Below are 21,491 nucleotides of genomic sequence, written 5' to 3' on the forward strand. Positions count from 1 at the left end.
CTTTTTATGTTCAGTAGATATAAGCTTATATTCAGTAGATATAAGCTAAAACAAAACAGGAGTTAAGAGTCTATACAAATAAGAATAGAAGCAAAACAATCACCAAAGAATAAGCAGGTTAATAGTACAACTGTTGACTAAACAGTGTTCCTCCAAAACAGGCTCCTTTATGCAAAGACCTATTTGATGACAAATCTGAGGATAGTAAAATCTAGCAGTGAGAGCTCAGTGGAGCAAGTTGGAGCTCAGATCATTGTTGAGACAGACTCACATGATGGCAAATCTGCAGGACTATCAAAGTTTGGGACTTGAGGGCCCAGTGAGCACGCTCCTTTGAGGAACCTGTGGAATGATGCCAAGTGAAAGCCCTCACAGTAATTGCTATGGAAGCTCGAGACCTGTTGAGGATTAAAACAAGGCATAAGGCTGAATTTATAGCTTATTTAATTAGGCCAAGCAGGTTGTTACTATAAGGTTTTGGGGAAAACTTGAAACTTGGTGACCGATGGGCTTTCAGAGGGGAGAGTGAGTTCATGCCAACTGTAGGTTACCTGGAATATGTCTATTGTTGCCTCACTCTTTTAGAAGCAAGGGGCTAACTGATTGGTTGCTTTCAGAAGTGTGTTCATTGAGATCCGTTGACATGAATTGATTAACAAGGCTTTAAAACTTGTTCTAGATACCTGTTACCAGAGTAATATAGAAATATGGTGGGTTTTTTTTTTTTTTTTTTTAACCTACCGACCATCACTCATTTCTGAGGATATGGGGAATTTTTTTTTTAGTAGTGGATAGATGTTATCCTGGAAAAGAGAAGGGACAATGGTTAAGGTATAGTGGCAGGAAAATATTTCAGGGCCATGGAATAATAGCATGTTTAAAGGCTTTAGGGCTTGGGAAACAACACATAATAACACTTGAAAACTGCACTTACTTCGTATAACTGGACATAGATTGCTCAGAGAAATGTGAGTCAGTATTAGAGAAATTTTTTGAAAATCAGGTACCTGAAAGTTAATTTTTTTTGTTTTTTGTGGTTTTTTTTTTTTTTTTTTTTTTTGCTTTTTAGGGCTGCACTCACGGCACATGGAGGTTCCCAGGCCAGGGTCCAATCGGAGCCACAGCTGCTGGCCTACACCACAGCCACAGCAACATAGGATTTGAGCTGTATCTGTGACCTCCACCACAGCTCACAGCAACGTTGGATCCTTAATCCACTGCATGAGGCCAGGGATCAAACCTGCAACCTCATGGTTCCTAGTTGGATTTGTTTCCACTGCACCATGATGGGAACTTCCCTGAAAGCTATTATTAAGTGGATGATTTTTTTTTTTTTTTGCCTTTTTGCCTTTTTGCCATTTCTAGGGCCGCTCCTGTGGCATATGGAGGTTCCCAGGCTAGGGGTTGAATGGGAGCTGTAGCCGCCGGCCTTCGCCAGAGCCACAGCAACACAGGATCTGAGCGGCGTCTGGGACCTACACCACAGCTCGTGGCAACGCCGGATCTTTAACCCACTGAGCAAGGCCAGGGATGAACCCGCAACCTCATGGTTCCTAGTCAGATTCGTTAACCAGTGAGCCACGATGGGGAGCTCCAGGACGATATTTTTTGAAAAGTTCTTACAAGTTTTGTGTCTGTGGCAGATGACCTCAGTTTGTTTCATTCATTTATGAGGCAGGATAGGGCATCATAATTCCAAAGACCTATTATGGCGAATCCTCAGCCCTTTCCGTTTTTCACATAAAAATAAGTTTGTTGTAAAATACTAGTTTTAAAGTATTTCACATTTTTAAAAAATCTTTTCAGGGCCGCACCTGCCACACATGGAGGTTCCCAGGCTTGGGGGCCTATGCCACAGCCACAGCAGTGCAGGATCTGAGCTGCATCTGCAACCTATACCACAGCTCACGGCAACGCCAGATTCTTAATCCACTGAGCAAGGCTAGGGATCAAACTGGCAACCTCATGTTTCCTAGTTGGATTCGTTTCCGCCACAACAGTAACTCCTAGTTTTTTTTTTTGGTCATCTTTTTAGGGCGCACTGGTGGCATGTGGAAGTTCCCAGGCTAGGGGTTGAATCAGAGCTGTAGCTGCCAGTCTACACCACAGCAATGCACGATCTGGGCCATGTCTGAGACCTATACCACAGCTCATGGTAACACTGGATCCTTAACCCACTGAGTGAGGCCCGGGATTGAACCTCTGTCTTCATGGATACTAGTCAGATTCATTTCTGCTGAGCCATGACAGGAACTCCAAGTGTTTGAAATTTAATTGGTTGCATGTTGATTGAGATTTTTAGTAAATCTGCTTTTAATGAATTGGTCATTTGATGGTCACATGTTGAATTGGTTTTTGGGTGATTTTTTTTGTTTGTTTGTTTGGTTTTTTATGGCTGCACCTGTGGCATATGGAAGTTCCTAGGCTAGGGATTGAAGCTGAGCTGCAGCTGCTGCATCCTTCAACTGGCTGGGGATTGAACCCACACTTTTGTGGTGACCCGAGCCACTGCGGTTAAATTCATAATCCACTATACCATAGCAGGAGATCCTGGTGATGGATTTTTACACAGGTAGATGTGTTTCTCTGTGTGAGTGTGGCTGGTGGATAAGAAAAATAAGACTAATGGTAGATCTTAAAAAGGTCCTATGTCAAATTTAGGAGATTAGCCTTTATTCTGGAGGTTTAGTGAGCAACTGATAGGTTTTTACGGACTGAAATTACATCATGTTAGGGCTTTGGAAAATTTGGAAAATGGGTTGAGGTTGTCAAGTGGAGATAGTTTTTACTTCAGTACTTCATTCCTCCCCCAGGAGGTTTTGCAGTAATCCAAGCAAATGATGGAAACATGAATTAAAGCCATGACAGTGAACTGGGATAAGTGGATGGACTCAGGAGTATTGTATTTAGAATGCAGGTTTTAGAAGATTTGGCTGTTTGAATAGGGGTTGGGTGAGGACTTTCTCATTCCAGTGACTGTTATTCATTGAGATAAGTAACACAGTAGAAAGAAAATAGGAAAGTTGGGAAAAGTTGTGACTTTAGATTTGGTCATGTGGAGTTTCAGATCCATATTTCCATGGGGTAGGGGGGTTTATTGATCTGGATCCTAAAGTGTGATTTAGATAAGACATAGATATTAAAGGGGTATTCCCCAAGCCCACCCCCAGATTTGAGTTTGCTGGGAGGATGTGTAGGACTAAGCATTTAGTTGTACTTTCAGCTATGATTCCTAGTAGGAAAAGGACGCAAAGCAAAACTTGTGTAGGGATGAGGCATATTGGGTGAAATCTGGAGGATGCCAAACATAAGCCTCCAAGAGTCTTTTTTTCCCAGTGGAGTCGCACAGGACTCCCACCTAATTTCTCCAGTGTCATATTGTGACTGCTCATGGGAAATGGGGTCTACCAGGGAAGCTCAGAGACTCAGTGCCCATTTTCTTTTAAAATTGGGGTTAATTACGTAGGCAGCTCCTGCCTGCTACATACCAGGGGTTCCAAGACTCCCACAAAAAAAAAAAACAGATGCTCCGCATAAACCACATTTTTTAGGCACAGTTCTTAGACTGGTGAGAAATCTCCTGAAATTCATGTTTCCAGATGCTGGTCAAGGTCCGGTCTGGTCAGCAGGCCATTGCAATGATGGAAATCCTGCCGTGTTAACTCTTGCAGGTGAAAATGAGGCCATAAGAATGAATGAGGCTAGAAGATCTATTGGTTTTTTGACACCACGATTGTGAACTTGCCTCTGTTCACACAGCCTCTGTCTTTTTCTGATCTAAAGATTAACCCTTCCTTTCACTTAGGTCCTGTTTCTGCTCTTAGATACTTTCGTATCAACAAAAGCTTAACCCTTCCTTTCACCCTAAGACCCCAGTCTTTTTTTTTTCTTTCACAGCTAACTTTTCTGAAAATGAAAATTATACTAGCTGCCTTCACTCTCCCAATTCCTATTCCTTTTTCTTAGTTTGGGTTTATTCCCTGAACTCCCCTGAGACTGATCTTTTCGAGATCACCACAGACCTCCTTATTACCAGTTCTAACAATTAACACTCCTCATCTCACTGGTGGCCTCTGTTTTATTTGAAAATTCGAATGAGAGGGCACCTGTAGGAAGTATGTAGGTGCAGAGGAAAGGGAGAATATTTAAAATCTGTGCTTGTGGGAGAAGGAGGTAGAATAAAAACTATCAGAATTGCTGTGTTCAGAAGTTGGAGATCATTTTTTATGACTATTCTTTGAATTGAGATTTTTCTTTATCAGTTTTTAGCAAATGTGGTATCTGAGATGGAAACGAAGATCCAGTTCATATTTTGCTAGCTAGATAGGGAGAAAAGACTAAAGCAAGGGAACTGGGGATACTGGTGAGAAAATAAAATTATGGCCAGAATTTTTGCATCTTTCACTATAAAGAAAAGTATGTGTGTATTGTCTTGAAATCAGTGTTTTAATAATACTGTATTTGTTGGTCTACAAATATTTTCAGCGTTTCCTAGAATGATGCCATAGTTAAAATTTAACAGGTGAGACTGAGCTTCAGTGGCCTGGAAAGGTTCTATTCTAAATTTTCTCAATATTATTCTTAAATATTTTCCCAGCATATTTTACAGCCTTGACTAAGTTCTTATAATACATGGACTTGTGGGCTGCAAAATTCTGAAATTAATAAGCTATTATTATTTTATTAGATAACTACAGCAGTGCAGCAGTGTGTTCAATACTTTGAGTTGTGTGAAACCATGAAAGCCAATGAGGTTTTGAGACATTCAAAGCCTTGTGGTAGGTATTCTGTTCTTTTACATTTTAAAAATGATGAGTTTTATTAATAAAACTATCTTAGTAATAACTTACTTTTTTAATAGCATGATAAATTAGATTGCTTTTGCTAATGTAAAATATTTTCCACAAATTTAAGATACACCATTCTGGTAACTTTTTATAGCAGATATATTTTGAAATTATCATAGCGATTCTTAACATCTGAATTTCTTCAGTTCATACCAGGGTGTGTGTCCCAGTCTGTTAACTGCAATAATACCTAAAAGGAGGAAAGAATGAACAGTATATCAGTTGCTTATACATCTTAGTGGGTGGAAATTTTCTATAAAATACTGGTTTATTATTGGACACTTAACCCACCCTGTGATTCATTTCTGCTTATTATCAGTCTGAGTTAAAATATCCTAGATATTTCATTATCTGAGCATTATTTCTCTATCCAGTCTCATATCTAGTTATTTATTAAAGTGACTCTTGGAGGCGTACCAGTGCCTCTACATCATTGTTGTTCCTACTGCCACTGTCCACAATCCCCTATACTGATAGAAATCCTATTGCAAAAGAAGAAACTACATATTTCAAGAAGGCTTCTCGGCCTTGCATGAATTTTTATTGCTCTGTTGCTTACATCTTACAACTTGCCTTGTGGGTTTGATTTCTTTTATCATTCTATTTTATGTCACTTCTCTAAGCAGAAAGTAAGTGCTTTGTGAATATCAAGATACCTTATACTTTTGTTTATCCTTGAGTAAATTCTTAAGAAAAAATTCTCAAGAACCAATAATAGGTTTCAAAATATAGTGTTATGTAGGGAGGAGAAATTAGAGAATCCAGAACTTTGAAAGTAAAGGAAGTTATATATAAACTTATATAAAATATTACCTATAAACTCAGATTTTCCTAATTTAATATTACAATGTTGTATGTAGTTGTTTTTTTTTTTTTTTTCCCCTACCACTCTACCAGCTCTTCATGACTTGGGTTCTTCCCTATCTGGTGAAGACCTCAGGGTGCTTCATTGCATTCTTTTGACATTTCTTTCAAAATTCTTCTCTTTCAGAGTTTCCTACATGCAGTTCTTCAACTTTAGATAATCTCTGGTCCTTAGGAAATTGAGCAAAGAGCATTGTAACATAAATTGATAGTGTACTTATGTTTTTCTCTAGCCTCAGCTGCTCTTTGTAGCTTTGGAATCATCTTAGATATTCTTTCTTCAGTGTTCTGTAAAAGCTATTACAAACCTTCCCCAGGCTCTTCAAACTCCCTGCTCTGCCCCTGCCCACTTTTCTCTTTTGAATCCTACTTCACTGAGAAAAATGGAACTTTTTAGATGTGAAATCCCCAAACGTCATGCATTTATGAATACAAATACTTATTTATATGCCCTCATTGGTATTCCCTTTCTCCAGGCTACAGGAAGTGGGTAATCCTTCTGTTGCAGATGGAGCTACTTGTCTGTTCTTGATTCTCTTCCTATCTTGGTGTTTTGTGTGTGTGTGTTTTAAGAACCAGCACATTTGTTGTGTTTCCCTTTCAATTGGTACCTTCCTTGCATTCTCTAAACCTACTCATATATTTAATATAAAAACCTGAGCATATTCATATATACCTTACTTCTCTCTGCTTTAAGAGAAAAGCCTTTTTAAGTATTTAGCATACAAGTAGGCCCCATTTCTTTACTTCCTATTCATTTCTCAACCATAGAAGTAATGCTTCTATTTCTCCTGTTCCATGACTTTCCCATTATTAACTTTCTCTTTCTTGTCCTCATTTTAGAGCATTTGCTTCTCTTGACCCTTTGCCTCATCTTCCTGGTACATTCTTTCTTTGATTTCTTCATTCTCATCTAACAGATTTTTCTTAGTCACTTGAAAGGCTCTTTTCTTTGTGTTTGTACTTATAGCAGTTTTACCCTTTGCTTTTTTTTCCTCTAAGGCTAAGGTCTACTTGTTCTCTCTTGCCAGAGCTCATTTATTCTCATAGTTTCAAATATTTTATGCTTATGTGTATGTGTATATATATTTCATCATGTGTGTATATATTTACACACACATATATATACACACATGTTGACTCTGAAATATCTAAATCCACACTCCTTTCATGAATTCCGGACCCATGTACTTACATCATACTTAGTATTCTATCTAGAAGATCCACAGTAACTTCAATATTAAAACAGTAAGGACTGAAATCACTGTTCTCTTTCTTAGCCTTTTTTATTCAGCATTATTTGAATAGAAGAAGAGTTTACTGTGTACAGAGATATGAGTTAGAAACTTTTTTTTTTTTTCCACGGTTCATGTATAACTCTGGCTAAGGCATATTGATAAGTTTTCCTTAAACATTTGCTATGTAGGCTCTTCATTTTTTTTCTGATGCTCTTGCTTATGATTTTCTTAACAAGTCTTATTTTAAGCTTTGACCTTCTTCTATTCAACTTTTATGCTGCCATCAGAGTTAGTTTTCTGCATGCATGTTTAATTACTTTCCTGCTTGAAACCCTTTAATGTCATCCCTGTTGCGTCTATAGTAAAGCCCATTTTTCTTCTGCAGCTAAGGCTTCTGTGATCTGCTACATTCTAGCGACTTGGTTCTCTTACTCGTCTCCCTATGCTCTGTTCATATCAGACTGTTTGCCATACTCTGAATTGGAAGTCCAGTTTTATGCTACTTGTTTTTTGACTCCAGCATATAGTTCAGGGTCTTACATAAAATAGGTACTTAGTAAGATCTCAAATGTATGGATGAATGAGTAAATGAATAATATGTTAGGTGTCTGTATTTTAGAGATTCTAATTTCATTTGCAAACATGGTTATAAACATGCTCTTTTGTAAATCTGGCTTTTAATTGGTATAATTAAATAGTAACATTTTCTATTATTTCCTTTCTTCCTTAACTTAAAGCCCCTCTTCATAATAACAGATAACTAACAATCCTCTGGTATTTGCTTTAGAATGAACACTGTATGCATATTATTTTCTGAGGTTAGCTAAATTTTATAATGAATGCTTTTCCTCAGAGATTTAGGTATGTTAAAGTATTTCGGGAAACAAATGATTTTTTAAAAAATTGATACCAAGTGTCTCCATTATAGATTCTAACCGTGTTTAATGTTCAGAAGGGAACGAAGACAGGTACTGTAAAATATAGTGGAATTAAAATAAAATGTAATTGTTTCTCTCTTAAGGGAACAAGCAGAAAACTTTCTACTATTCAGGACAAGAACTGCAATACATTTATTTTATTCACTCAGTCTGCCTTTTAGGAAGATTACTGATCTATAAACAAGGCAGAAAACTATTTCCTGTAAAGCTGAAGAATAGAAAAGGTAAGTGCAATTAGATGCAAACATGTTCAGGTGTGGTAAGTTTTGTGCTATCAATTATTAAAATTTGGAGATTTGGCTTGATACAGGGTACTCAGCAACATACCTTTTCGTCTGCTGATAGGCTTACGTACCTTGAAATGTTACTTTAAGAATTTGTCAGAATGTACTTCTTCCTACATTTATAATTCTGTTTTCCCTACCTTTGATGTTTTTCTTATTTTCTCTCTGCCTTTCAAAGTCCTAGGCATACTGGATGATCCAGATCTGCATCCACAGCTTAGAGGTCCTTGTTGAAGTTCTGATTCCCCTAAAAACTAGCCATTATCTTTTAGGGAAATCACTTAACTGTTTCAGTTTACCTGTATAAATGGGATGATATCGGTGCTGGACTCAGAATTTTTGAGATGATCACAGAAATGAGGTTTTGGATTAGTGTTTTATAAACTGCAAAGTGCTGTGCCATTTGATATATAACTATATTGTTGTTACCCTAAGTCCCACTTTTAAAGTTTTCTCCTTTAAGTTTCACATGGTATTAGTTATCTTTTTTTACTTTCCTTAACAGTTTGTACTAGGAACGTAGTGAGTAGAGATCAGCAGACTTTTTCTGTGAAATGAGCAGACTTTTTCTGTGAAATGTTTTGGGCTTCTTGGTCACATACTGTCTCTGTTGCATAGTGCGTGTGTGTACATGTGTGCTTTCTGATGTTTTTGCTCATGATTTTCTTAGTCTTATTTTAAGCTTTGACCACCTTCTATTCAACTTTTATGCTGCCATCAGTCAGTTTTCCACAATCATATTTGATTACTTTCCTGCTTGAAACCCTTTAGTATCATTCCAGTTGCCTCTGTAATAAAGCCCATATTCCTTCTGCAGCTAAGGCCTCTGTGATCTGCCACTGGTACCCTCTAGCCTCTCGTTTCACCTACATGTGTGTATATGCAGGAAAGTTAACACATTAGGCCAGACTGCTGTCCTTAGGCCTGCTTGCAAGGTTGGACTTTGTCGGCATCTGGGAACTTGGATTTTTCATTGTTTTCAGAACTAATAAGAGGGGCTCACTGTGTCTAAAATGTGATTACAAATAATGTGTTTTATGCTGAAAACCTTCCTTCCGGAGTCTGGAATCCTGGTATATATTGGGCAGGGGGTGCTTATATGATCAATCTTCAGTAAAAACTTTGCACACTGAGTCTCCAATGAGCTTCCGTGGTAGACAACATTTCATGTGTGTTGTCACAGCTTGGAAGAACTATGTCTGCATGATTCCTCTGGGAGAGAACTTTTGGCCAGTTGCACCTGGTTTGCTCTGGACTTCACCCTATGTGCCTTTTCCTTTTGATTTTTTGCTCTATATCCTTTTGTTGTAGTAAATCAGAGCTGGGCGTGTTACTGTATGTTGAATTCCCTGAGTCTTCCTAGTCAATCAGTAAATCTGGGCATGGTTTTGAGGACCCTGATGCATTTCATAGGACTTTTAAAAATAGGAAAACCATTCTTAGCTTGAAAGTCTTCCAAAATAAGGATATGATGGCCAATAGTTTTCCAGTCCTGTTATAAAGTATCTTCATTTTGAACATTCTGTACTGTTTCCTAGTTGTTTTACTTAAACCTTTTCTCCTTGGTTAAAATGTGAGCTCCTTGAGAAAAAAGTGTTTTATGTACTTTCATTTCTCATGGTATTGCTACATAATTCAAGGTAAAATGGGCACTAAGAGAAATGACTTTTAAGAAAAGAGCTGCCATTTTATAGGACATTGTGAACTTTGTAGAAAGATTTTGTGATGTTTCAAGTATTCAACTTAAGTTTATATCTGTCATCTAACTTATTTAGCACTTGGGCTTTTGACATACACATTTTGACCTATCAGATGTTAGAAGTCATCTCAAAACCCAGTTTTATGAGATCTACCCTACTGTATTAGTATAGTTCAGTGTTAACTTTTAAGATTCATATGTGCTTTCACCAGAAATTTTTTGTACAAGTGTTAGTAAACTGTAGCCTATCGACAAAATCTACTCTGTTCTGTATGAATTGTGAGCTAAGATTGGCTTGTATGTTCTTAAATTATTGGGGAAAACTTACCATGTAATGTGAAAAATATACAAAATTAAAGTTTCAGCATGTATAAATTTTTATCTAAAAACACCACACACCACACTCATTCGTTTGCAGATTGTCTCTGACCACTTTAGTGCTTCAACAGCAGAGTTGAGTATTTGTGAAACTGGCCACAAAGCTTGCACTGTTCACTGTCTGGTCAAGGAAGAGTTTACGGACCTCTGCTCTACTGTGTTAAATAGATAAGTTAGCTGGACCAACATATTAAGCTGAATTTTACTTCTCCTAGTTGAATAAACTCAAACAGGCCTGATCACATTCCTAGATCTTTCTAGGAGATTCACTATAAATGGTAAAGCTTCACCTTCATGTAGCACCCGTTGTGTCACTTGCTTTTCTATCCTTTAGCTTTGTCTACTTTGTCCTCCTGGAGTTTTCTGTCTTGGATTATTCCCCCTTCTCCCTGATTGTACCACAGTCTCATGAAAACTTAGTGTGGGGGATGAAAGCTTAGGTAAGTTTTTCTAAGTTTGTGAACATAGAAAATAACTTTTTTTTTCCTTCCTTTTTGAAGATTTGGTATCCCTTACAGATCTGCTGGTTCTGTTTACCCAACTTATCTATTACTCACCAAGCTGTCCAAAGATGATGACATCTGTACATTTAGGTAATTCTACTTCTATTATAAATAGTGTATTTTTTGATGGTTCCTATTTCTCTATTCTGAGTGTTTTGAGTAACTGACCTAGCTTATTAGTAAAAAGGTTTCATTAAGATTTCAGCATTATTCATAAGTTACATTGGTACTGGAAGTAAACTGTGAAACATAATTTTGTTCATTGATGTTTAAAGTTTCTATTTAGAACCAATTTTGCTGAGAATTTAATGTTTAAGATCAAGGTGTTCTTATATTAAGGGAAATTTGATAGGTACTAATGTGTTCTTTATTGCTATTTTTTACCGTTTATACTTTCTTGGAGGTTTTGGTCAGCTTGTTTGTTTAAGTTCACATCCAAAACTTGTTTTCAGGTTCATCTTTTTAAGAAAACCTTAATTTTTTTTTTCAATAAAATACCTTTTAGTCTTATAGTTGTCTACTAGCATGTAAAAAATTTTTAAATAACATTTAAAGAAATTTCATTGATAGTCAAAGGAAAAGTTTTCAAACTAAAAAGCTTAATAACAAAACACTGCTAGATTTATAGATTCAGATGTTCTAAAATTGGAGGTTAACCTTACAAAGGATGGTACAAATTCTGAGAGGAACTCATGTGAACCACAGAAAACTATTTGGGCCGTATATTAGTGCTGTGCTACATCTATCAGTTGGTAGGTTTTCTCCATGCAATTGAAACAGCCTATTAGTTCTAATAATCGTTCCATACTTTTCTGTTTTTAAGGTATTTGCGTGTATAGAGTAATCGATTAGGTACCCCTATTATATACTCCTACAACCTAACATGGTTCCTTTATGAAAGTAATTCTCTTTTGTTATAATTGATAATGTCTTGGTTTACTATCTCCTGGGGTACTTGTCTTATTTACTTTAAACACAGTGTTTGCAACATAGTCCTCAAAAGTAAAAAATTAGATGAAATAATGAAAAATGGTCTGGTGTTCCTCGGTGATCTCTGATTGCAAACAGTGTTTCTCATCTGGGGTTAGTTAAAAAAAACTATCGAACTTTTCCATTTTTTTTTCTGTCAGGTATTAGTGTATTTGTGGAGTATGGGATGTTGTAACATAAATCGAGAACTTCAGTGTTAGTATGGTATCTTACTACGACAACCTTACCATACTAACTTCTGGTTGCTTAGTGTCTTCATGTAAAACACTATTTTGTTGAGTATATTAAGAGGTCAAATAGCTGAATGTTAATCTCTGAAACTAAAAGTACATTTATTTTTAAGAAAAATCTTAAAAATGCTCACTCATTTCTTTGGTTTTTATGGTAACATAAATATACTAGTCTCCATGAAAATTTCTCCTCTGCCTCATTTTTGGCTGTAGTTCTGTCTAAATGATTAATTTTCTACCAGGCTCAACATCTGAATACATTTTTAAGAAAAAGGAAAGTGAATACAATAAAGTATTTGCTAGATAGGGAGAAGTTGTGAATTTGCCTCAAACCACATCCTTCTTATCAATCAGTGCTTTCATGGCAAACAGCAAATGATCTTATGCTGACTTTTGGTATTTATATTTATTGTCATTTACTCCCTTTTTATCAACTTGAAGATGATGTTAAGCTATGATTTGTTAGTACATCATCCTTGGGTTAGTGAGTGGTGCAATTTTTTAAACTCTTTTAACTTTGAGCTTTTTGGAACAGCAGTAGCTAACACAGAAATAAAAGGAATATTAAATAATGTCTTAAGCTTAACTTTTAAAAAAATACTTCTTGTTTATTAGAGAATTACTCTCCTGCAAGTATGGTAACTGAAGTTCTCCGTATACTCTGTGATCAAAAAGAATGTGCTGTTGAATGCTTATGTAACAACACTGTGATGGAGGCACTTCTTCAGCCTGTTCATAACTTAATGAAAGGAACTAAGGTTGGTATTAAAGAGTCTCTTGATTTGGTATTAATGAACAAATGTTCAATGGGATTTTATTTCTAAATTTGATATTTGAAGTATTATGACATTTTCTCATACAAACGTATTTTATGCTGACAAAGATTTTTGCTTATTAAATTTTAGTTTACACAGTCACATGATTTTAGTTATAGCAATGGGGGGGGAAGTACATATAACATCTTAAATTTTTCTCTCGTTATGTTTAGAGCTGATTGTCAGGATTGAAGTTATTCTATTAAGAAGCTGTTTATCAGAGTTCTTATTGTGGTTTAGCAGATTAAGAACCCTACAGCATGTCTAAGGATTCGGGTTCGATCCCTGGCCTCACTCTGTGGGTTAAGAATCTGGTGTTGCCACAGGCTGTGGCATAGGTCACAGGTGCGGCTCAGATCTGGTGTTGCTGTGGTGTAGGCCTACTTCCACCCGGGCCCAGGAACTTTCATAAGCCAGTAGTGTGGCTGTTAAAAGGAAAAAAAAAAAAAAACTTTAAAAAAAGAAGCTATTTATTGCAATTCTAATAAGTCTTGTGAATGTTTTGTTCTTTTAATGGCACCCAGATAGCCTTTGGAAAAAATTTTCCTGAAGAGCCACTGCTGTTTTATATGAGGAACTAGTATTACTTTATAAAAACTTAGAAACATCTAATTCTGAACATAAGTCTGTCTCTTTACAGCCTGTATGGTATATTCCCTTACATTATATAATTTAAACCACACAGCTAAGGCTGAAAGAAGCAACTTGCTCAAGGTCAGACATTTAACAGGTGGCAGAGTTGGTATCACTGCTAGTGCAGTCTGTTCAGTATATAACTCTCCATTTCTATGACTTAATGTCTGGAGGATGGCTTAATACTACCAATAGGCTAACAGTTTTAGGCTAACAGCTTTTGCCTTCCCATGTCTGTGTTTGTTATTTTTCTTGATTTTTGTCTCCCTGTGCCCACCTCTCAATAGGCTGGACAACTGCTCACCCATCCATGTACTCACTATTCATTGCTCATTCAGAAAATACTAAGCATTTGTGAATCGAGTGCAGGGTTTGAAATTCTGGGAAATTAAGTGGATATAATGAAATTATTTTGACCTTAATCACTTTCTAGAATATAAGAACAGAAGAAGCAAATATACCATATAATGTCATAAAATTTCATAATGTGAATTGTGAAATAGAAACCATATACTGGAACTGAGAAATATGCTCTTGGATCTTGCACCATCACTATTGTTTGATTCTTTGCTTTTACATATATATATAATTATATATATATTATATATATAAAAACCTTTTACTTTCTGTTTTCTTTTGGCATCTTTATCTGTAAGTATGCCTGAGTCTGTCTCATTAGTTGAGATGTGGGGGAAGCACTTGATTGCCCAATGCACATCTTTAGCTACCACCTAATAACATGAACTTTTTAGAATAAGCTTTTAATTATGGAAGGCTACCATTCTTGTCCTGGCTCCCTCTCCTCTCAGTCATTTTTCAAATCATACAGTGATTATGATTATGATCTTGACTTCACCACATCGCTTCTGCTTTGATTGCAGTTGTCTGTAACTTTTAAAATATGTTAACTAGTGACCACTTTTAAGGCCATTATTTACCTGATACTTAACATAGTAGGTAACTTTTGTCCGTGCGTGTGTCTTTTTAGGGCCGCATCCACAGCATATGGAAGTTCCCAGGCTAGGGGTTGAATTGGAGCTGCAGCTGCCGGTCTACACCACAGCCACAGCAATGCCAGATCCAAGCTGTATCTGTGATCTACACCACAGCTCATGGCAAAGCCAGATCCTTAACCCACCGAATAAAGCCAGGGATCGAACCCACATCCTCATGGATACTGGTCAGGTTCATTACCGCTGAGCCATGAAGGAAATTCCCACAGTAGGTAACTTCTGAAATTATTTACTTAGCTTTCCAAAAATCAGTCTATTTTTTTCCTCTCCATTTCTAGACATTTTTGTCACCTCTAATGTTCCCTTTCCAAGTCCCTGCTGTCCTCAGTGATTCAGGACCTGGTTCACTTTCTTTTTTCTTGGTATACTTTTCCTCGATGATTTCCTCCAGTCCCATGGATTAGATGTCTAGTTCACTCCTAAATTTAGATCTCTTCAGCTCCAGATTCTTTATCTGCCTGCCGAACACCTTTTTGTTATTCCATGAGCCAAACTCAACATTTTCAAAACAGTATTTTTTTTTTTTTTTTTTTTTTAAGCCCTTGCTCTGGTTCTTTAACCTTGTTCCTCTTTCACTGTGTGGTGAGGACTGCTGTAAATGTGGACTCCTTTGTCCAGTTTGTATTTAAGACCAGTAGATATTTTCCCCTACATATCTCTAAAATCCAGATGTTTCTTTTACTTTCCACTGCTGTTGCTTTTGGTTGAGCCCTGATAATTCCTTGCTTGGAACATACAATAATTTTTTTGTTCCAGACCTCCCCCTTTCCAGCCTATCCCTAATATCGCTGCTAAGACTATTGCAATACTTTCTTATTTATGGCTTGCTAGATAAACTTAAAACTTATCAAGTTTTTTTTTCTTGTGTCCTATTTTCTTTCTTGTATATTCCAATTATAAACAGGTAATTTTTTGTCTAAATAAGACACATTTCCCATGATCTGGAAAGTCTTAATAGACTTGGTCTATATGAAAAATTTCTTTTCAGACTGTAGTTTGTCTGTGATCTTTTCTCTTAGTTCTCCCTAGCAAAGTTAGGTGTTTCTTTGTCTGTACGTCCATGTTATGTACTTCTGTAATACTTGCATGTTATTGCTTCTGTACTTACACTGGAATTCTTGAGAGTAAGGACTAGTTCTCTGGACCTGCTGTAGAGGACAGAGAACTCTTCCCAGTGGTCTGTGATAATCTATGTGAGAAAAGAATATGAAAGAATGGATATGTGTTATGTATGACTGAGTCACTTTGTTACACAGCAGAATTTTTTTTTTTTTTTGTCTTTTTGCCATTTCATGGGCCGCTCCCGCAGCATATGGAGGTTCCCAGGCTAGGGGTCAAATCGGAGCTGTAGCCACCAGCCTACGCCAGAGCCACAGCAACGCGGGATCCGAGCCGTGTCTGCGACCTACACCACAGCTCACGGCAACGCCGGATTGTTAACCCACTGAGCAAGGGCAGGGACCGAACCCGCAACCTCATGGTTCTTAGTCGGATTCGTTAACCACTGCGCCACGACGGGAACTCCCCCACAGCAGAAATTATCACAGCCTTGTAAATCAACTATACTTCAGTAAAAGTTACCAAAAAAAAAAAAAAAAAAAAACCAAAAAAGGAACAACCCTCTGGCACATAGTAGATGTGCAGTATATACTTAAGACATTGAACATAACACATTGAGCCACTGCTGCATCATTGGGTCTGTGCTGGGTAGTTGAAATATACAAATGACTAAGACATGTTCATTTACTCTTACATAGGAAAGACTATTAAACAAAATGTTGAAAATGATGAACAGTGTTTTACAAAAGTGTATAAGAGAAAAGGAGAGTACTCTAGGCAGAGAAGTTCTTCTAAGAAAGATATTTAGTGTGAAAATAATGAATTAGAGCATTAGAATGTCTGATTAGGAATTCTTCAGGTAAATATACCTGACATCTCATTAGTTAAGATAACCCACTGAATTTATTAGGATATATTGGTTGCAATATGTAGATACTCAGAATTACTGTAGGGAATATATGCACTGCATCCACACAGGTGCAGATGCGTAAGTAGGCCCCAGAAAGCGTAGGAACTCGAATAGACTTAGGCTTCCATCTTGAGCTCCAGCATTAACACAACTCTATTTTTTAGTTATTTGCTTGGTACTAATTTGCTTTATACTGATAAAGTTATTTGTAGTTAGTACTTTTTAAAAATCAAAAGTGAGGAAATATGATTCGTCCAGCCTATGTTTTCTCATTAGATGGAATGATTGACTATTGGCCAGCCTAGGAATTGGCTGTTGCTAGTCACAGCTACAACTCATGACCTAATCAGGTGTAGGAAGGGATGATATCTTTAGAACGTATGGTAGTATGTTAGATACCATGTATAATAAAGCTAGATGGAATATACAGGAACCTAGTGAGTGAGAAGTAAAGGGCAAGGAAGAGCTGCTGTGTTTGTCAACTAGAATTATATCCACATAAAACTGCAATAGCAGTTCTCTCAACTATCTTAATAAACAATAATTGCTTTGGATAAAAAGTGGGTATGTATTTGCTTCATTGACTGTGCTTGTATGAGAATATAATCTAATGACACGTTTAATTCAGACATATTATTTCACAGCCAAACAGTCATTAACTTTCTTTTTTTTGTTGTGGCAATAAACTTTATTAGACTGTACTACCACCCTTGAATTTTCAGTCTGTGGTATGTTAGTGTGCCATAAAAATTATATTTTTAATGTGCAGGCTGCTCCGCATTGCTCTGAAACAGCTTTAATTCATATAGCTGATATTTTGGCAAGGATTGCATCTGTAGAAGAAGGACTTATCCTGCTACTCTATGGAGAAAATATGAACTCTTCTGAAGAAAAAAGGTATGAGTCTGTTTTGAATAATTTGTGGGATTTTTTTTAGCATACTTTGTCAGTCTGATTTGGAGTTCCTTAAATCATGGCATTTGTTAGTGAAAATCTGGATAACTATTTAGATACAGTTATAATTGCTGATCAGCTACTAACATAAGAAAGTTGGAATAAGCAGGATTATAGACTATACAGGCAGAGAATGTCTTGCTGTCTGTAACTTCAAAATAAGAATAGGAGGATTCACTCTACATGGGATTTTTTACTCCCTTAGACTTGACTCTTTCAACTTCTAAAGCTACGTATGATTGACTTCACGTTAAACCACATAAAGGTACACAAAGGAAAATCTTAACTACTTTGTCTTTTTGTCTTTTCCAGGGCCACACCCTCAGCATATGGAGGTTCCCAAGCAAGGGGTCGAATTGGAGCTGTAGCCACCAGCCTACGCCAGAGCCACAGCAACGCAGGATCCAAGCTGAGTCTGCAACTTACACCACAGCTCATGGCAACGCTGGATCATTAACCCACTGAGCAAGGCCAGGGATTGAACCTGTAACTTCATGGTTCCTAGTCGGATTCGTTAACCACTGAGCCATGATGGGAACTCTAGCATATCTTGTTTCTAATATATGCATTCAGTGCTATAAATTTCCCTCTAAGCAGTGTGTTTGCTGCATCCAACAAATTTTGGTAAGCTGTGTTTTATTTTTCATTTAGTTCAAAATGGTTTTAAACTTCTCTGGAGATTTCTTCGACCTATGTTTTATGGATCTGAGAGCATATTTTGTATGATTTATAGTTTTAATTTGTTAAAATGTGTTTATGATCCAGAATGTGGTCTTTCTGAATGGGTGAATGTTTTATGTGAGCTTAAGAAAAACGCATATTCTATTATTGAAGTATTCTACAGATACCAATTATATTGTTGGTAGTTGGTGGTGTTCAGCTCAGCTATATCCTTAGGCTTCAGTGCTGGATCTGTCAGTGACAGGGATGTTGAAATCTTAAACTATATCATGAATTCATCTGTTTCTCCTTGCAGTTCTATTGGTTTTTGCTTCATGTATTTTGACACTATTGGGTGCAGACACAGTAAGGATTGTTATGTATTTTTGGAAAATTGACTCTCTTTATTATGTAATGCTTCTTTTGAGTAATTTTCCTTGCTGTGAAGTCTGAAAGTAATACAATTACTGTAGTTTTCTCTTGATTGTCAACATGGTATGTCTATCTTCTTTCTGTCATTTGTAACCTATTTTTGTGATTCTATTTAAAATGGGCTCCTATAGACACCATAATGGGGTCTTTTTATGTTAATTTACCCTCACAATCTTTCTTTTGATTGAATCTTGACATTTAGAGTGATTTATGATATGACTGGATATCTACCATATTTGTTTCAGTTTTCCGTTTTGCCTTTGTTCTTCCTTTGTGTGTGTGTGTGTGTTCCACACTCTTGCTGCCATCTGTTATTTTTAGTCCATCATGTGTTTTACTCTCTTTACACCTGGAAACATATTGTCTTCTGGTCACACAGGACCGAGGTCTGTACATGGATCACCATTTAATCTTCACAGCAGCTAAGGAGGGGGTGCTCTGTGGTCATTTCCACTATATAGATGGAAACATCGAGGCTAGGATTGCTGTAGCTTTAATTTAGTTTAAGGGGTGTGATTTTTGTGTGTGTTATTATTGTCTTATTTTTTTACTTATTTTGCCCTGATGAAAAACTTTTTTCTGCTGTATAAAAGTAACACATATTTCTGGCAGTGAACTTGACAAGAAGGAAGGTAGCAAGAGTACGTTGAAAGGCAGCATTGAGGGTTAGGCACATGAGCCTTGGTTCAGACCACTTGGGTTCTCACCTGTCTCCACCACTCAGTCTTTCCTCACCTGTGGTTTAGGGATAATCAGCACCACCTGCCTCACAGGGCTGTTAAAACAAGTTCCTACATGTGAGGCACTAAGTTAGCTTTTGGTGTGCACACATGTGCCTTATAAAAAGTGGGCTGGTGCCTCCTTGAAGTTCCTGACAGGTTTGGTAGGAGGTAAGCTTTTTGAACTCCCATTATTGCTACTCTTCAGGGGTTTTCCTTTTTCTACAACTGTACTCTTCTTATTGGGTTCTCACAAGCAGTGGGAGGCAGGTGTGTATGGATACCCAGTGTCTACCTTCTTTGGTTTTAATTGTGCTGAGCATTTTATGATCCATTTTCTCTTTTCCTAGCACATCAATTATACTCCTCTTTTTCACTCTTTTTAAGTGGCTGCCCTGAAGTTTGTAATACATATTTACAACTAAATTGGTTGTAGCTATTGGTATTAAATCCTCTTGAAAATAACACTATACCACTGTACCAGGTAGTGTAGGAACCTTTTAAGAGTATTCCCAGTGTCTCCTTCCTATCCCTTGTAATATTGCTGTCATTCATTTCACTTTTCCATAGGCTGTAATTAACAAATACTTACTTTTACTTATTATTCTGAACAATCTTATCTATTATCATTAATACAAAAAAGTTTGTTCTCCATGAAATACCCTATGTACTATTAGCGTTTTTTAATTTCAAAGTAGATAGCCCTAAAAAGAGTATTACTGGGTCAGAGTGGCATGTGTATTTTAATTTCTTAGATACTGCCAGACGTTTTTTTGTTTTTTTTTTTTTTTTTTTTGCTATTTCTTTGGGCCACTCCCGCGGCATATGGAGGTTCCCAGGCTAGGGGTTGAATCGGAGCTGTAGCCACCGGCCTATGCCAGAGCCACAGCAACGCGGGATCCGAGCCGCATCTGCAACCTACACCACAGCTCACGGCAACGCCGGATTGTTAACCCACTGAGCAAGGGCAGGGATCGAACCCGCAACCTCATGGTTCCTAGTTGGATTCGCTAACCACTGCGCCACAACGGGAACTCCCCAGGTGGTTTTTCCAGTGGTATGGTGGTATGGGAGTTTATCTTCATTCTGGCAGTGTATGAGAAGCATGTGGTGTGCCCTTCTTTTCACATTCTTTTTTTTTTTTTTTTTTTTTTTTTTTTGCTGCACTCACGGTGTATGGAAGTTCCCAGGTCAGGGATCAAATCCGAGCCACACCTGCAACTGACACCACAGCAGTGGCTACACCAGATCCTTAACCCACTGTGCCGGGCCAGAGATTGGACCCAAGCCACTGCAAAGACAACTTTGGATCCTTATACTGTTGTGCCACAGCAGGAATTCCCTTTCCATGTTCTTGTCAGGACTACATAATCAGTTTGACTATATTTTGGCAACCTAATGGATGACAGACCTTATTTTGATTCATGTTGACCTACCTCTTATGTTTGAGCATTGCATTGCTCCTATGGAGATATAGTTTTGGTTATTTCTTGATAGTAATATTACTTTCCATATTTTCTGCCCACTTTTTAGTTTGATTTTTTTTTTCGTTGACTCCAAGTTACATATAAGTGTACATGCAAGGCTTATGATAAAAAGTTCCTTCCTTGTTCTTAAGAGGTGGCTACCTTTGGCTGCTTTAGCTGTTTCCTTTAGAGCTTTACTTCTAGATCATTAAATAATGTATTTACACTTCTTGATTTTAGTTTAAGGTATTATTCATTTATTTATTACAATGATTTATCTCCCTCTATCTCTCTCAGCCCACCTGCGTGTACACACTTAGTCTTTCCTTTCCCCCATCAGTGCCATTTAGTTGAGCGATAACCTTGGTTAGAGTCGTTTGCAGCTAACTTGAGCAATCTTCACAGCTGAGCCATATGATTTTCTTTTACAATGATTATTTTTCATTTCCTCTGGAGTTAATTTTATTTCTTTTGTTGGCATTAATTTTCAGTGTACTTACTTCCCTAGCTAATTATATCTTCTCTTATTATATACAAATACTAGAGAAAGTCTATTAAATTTTATTACTCATTTTTTAGCCTTCTGATCAACTTTATTCAGAGTAGTTGTTGGTTTTGTCTGGCACATAGCTTTTATCCTTGTAATGGCCTTTTACCATCATCACAGGATGGCTTCTTCTCCCCTTCCTCTCCCCTGTCCTTTTTCTGGAAGATTTTCAGTCTTGGCTATTAGTCTTCTGATATTTTGTGATATCTTTTCATAATATTCTACTCTTACCTACTGGATGAACTTTTTTATTCTGAAGATTTGTGTGTCTCAATTTAAGAAATAGCTGGATTTCACTTAATTTGTTTGCAT

At 37.1% G+C, this 21,491-nt stretch overlaps 1 protein-coding gene across 7 annotated transcripts in view; it reads left to right on the plus strand.

Annotated features, from left to right (window-relative positions):
* The window catches only part of TBC1D32 (TBC1 domain family member 32), a 207,635-nt gene that overhangs the window by 50,522 nt on the left and 135,622 nt on the right, over positions 1–21,491 (plus strand). For all 7 annotated transcript variants that reach the window (XR_002343100.1, XM_013988502.2, XM_001926894.5 and 4 more), the window contains 5 exons: positions 4,688–4,778; positions 7,971–8,111; positions 10,749–10,841; positions 12,587–12,729; positions 17,171–17,298. Coding sequence is in view for 6 of the 7 variants with exons in the window: in XM_013988502.2 (XP_013843956.2) it covers positions 4,688–4,778; positions 7,971–8,111; positions 10,749–10,841; positions 12,587–12,729; positions 17,171–17,298 (596 nt within the window). In the remaining variant the exon portion in view is untranslated. The remainder of the gene's footprint in view (positions 1–4,687; positions 4,779–7,970; positions 8,112–10,748; positions 10,842–12,586; positions 12,730–17,170; positions 17,299–21,491) is intronic.

The sequence above is a fragment of the Sus scrofa genome, chromosome 1 (genome assembly GCF_000003025.6).
Source record: "Sus scrofa isolate TJ Tabasco breed Duroc chromosome 1, Sscrofa11.1, whole genome shotgun sequence".
In the NCBI taxonomy this organism is placed as follows: domain Eukaryota; kingdom Metazoa; phylum Chordata; class Mammalia; order Artiodactyla; family Suidae; genus Sus; species Sus scrofa.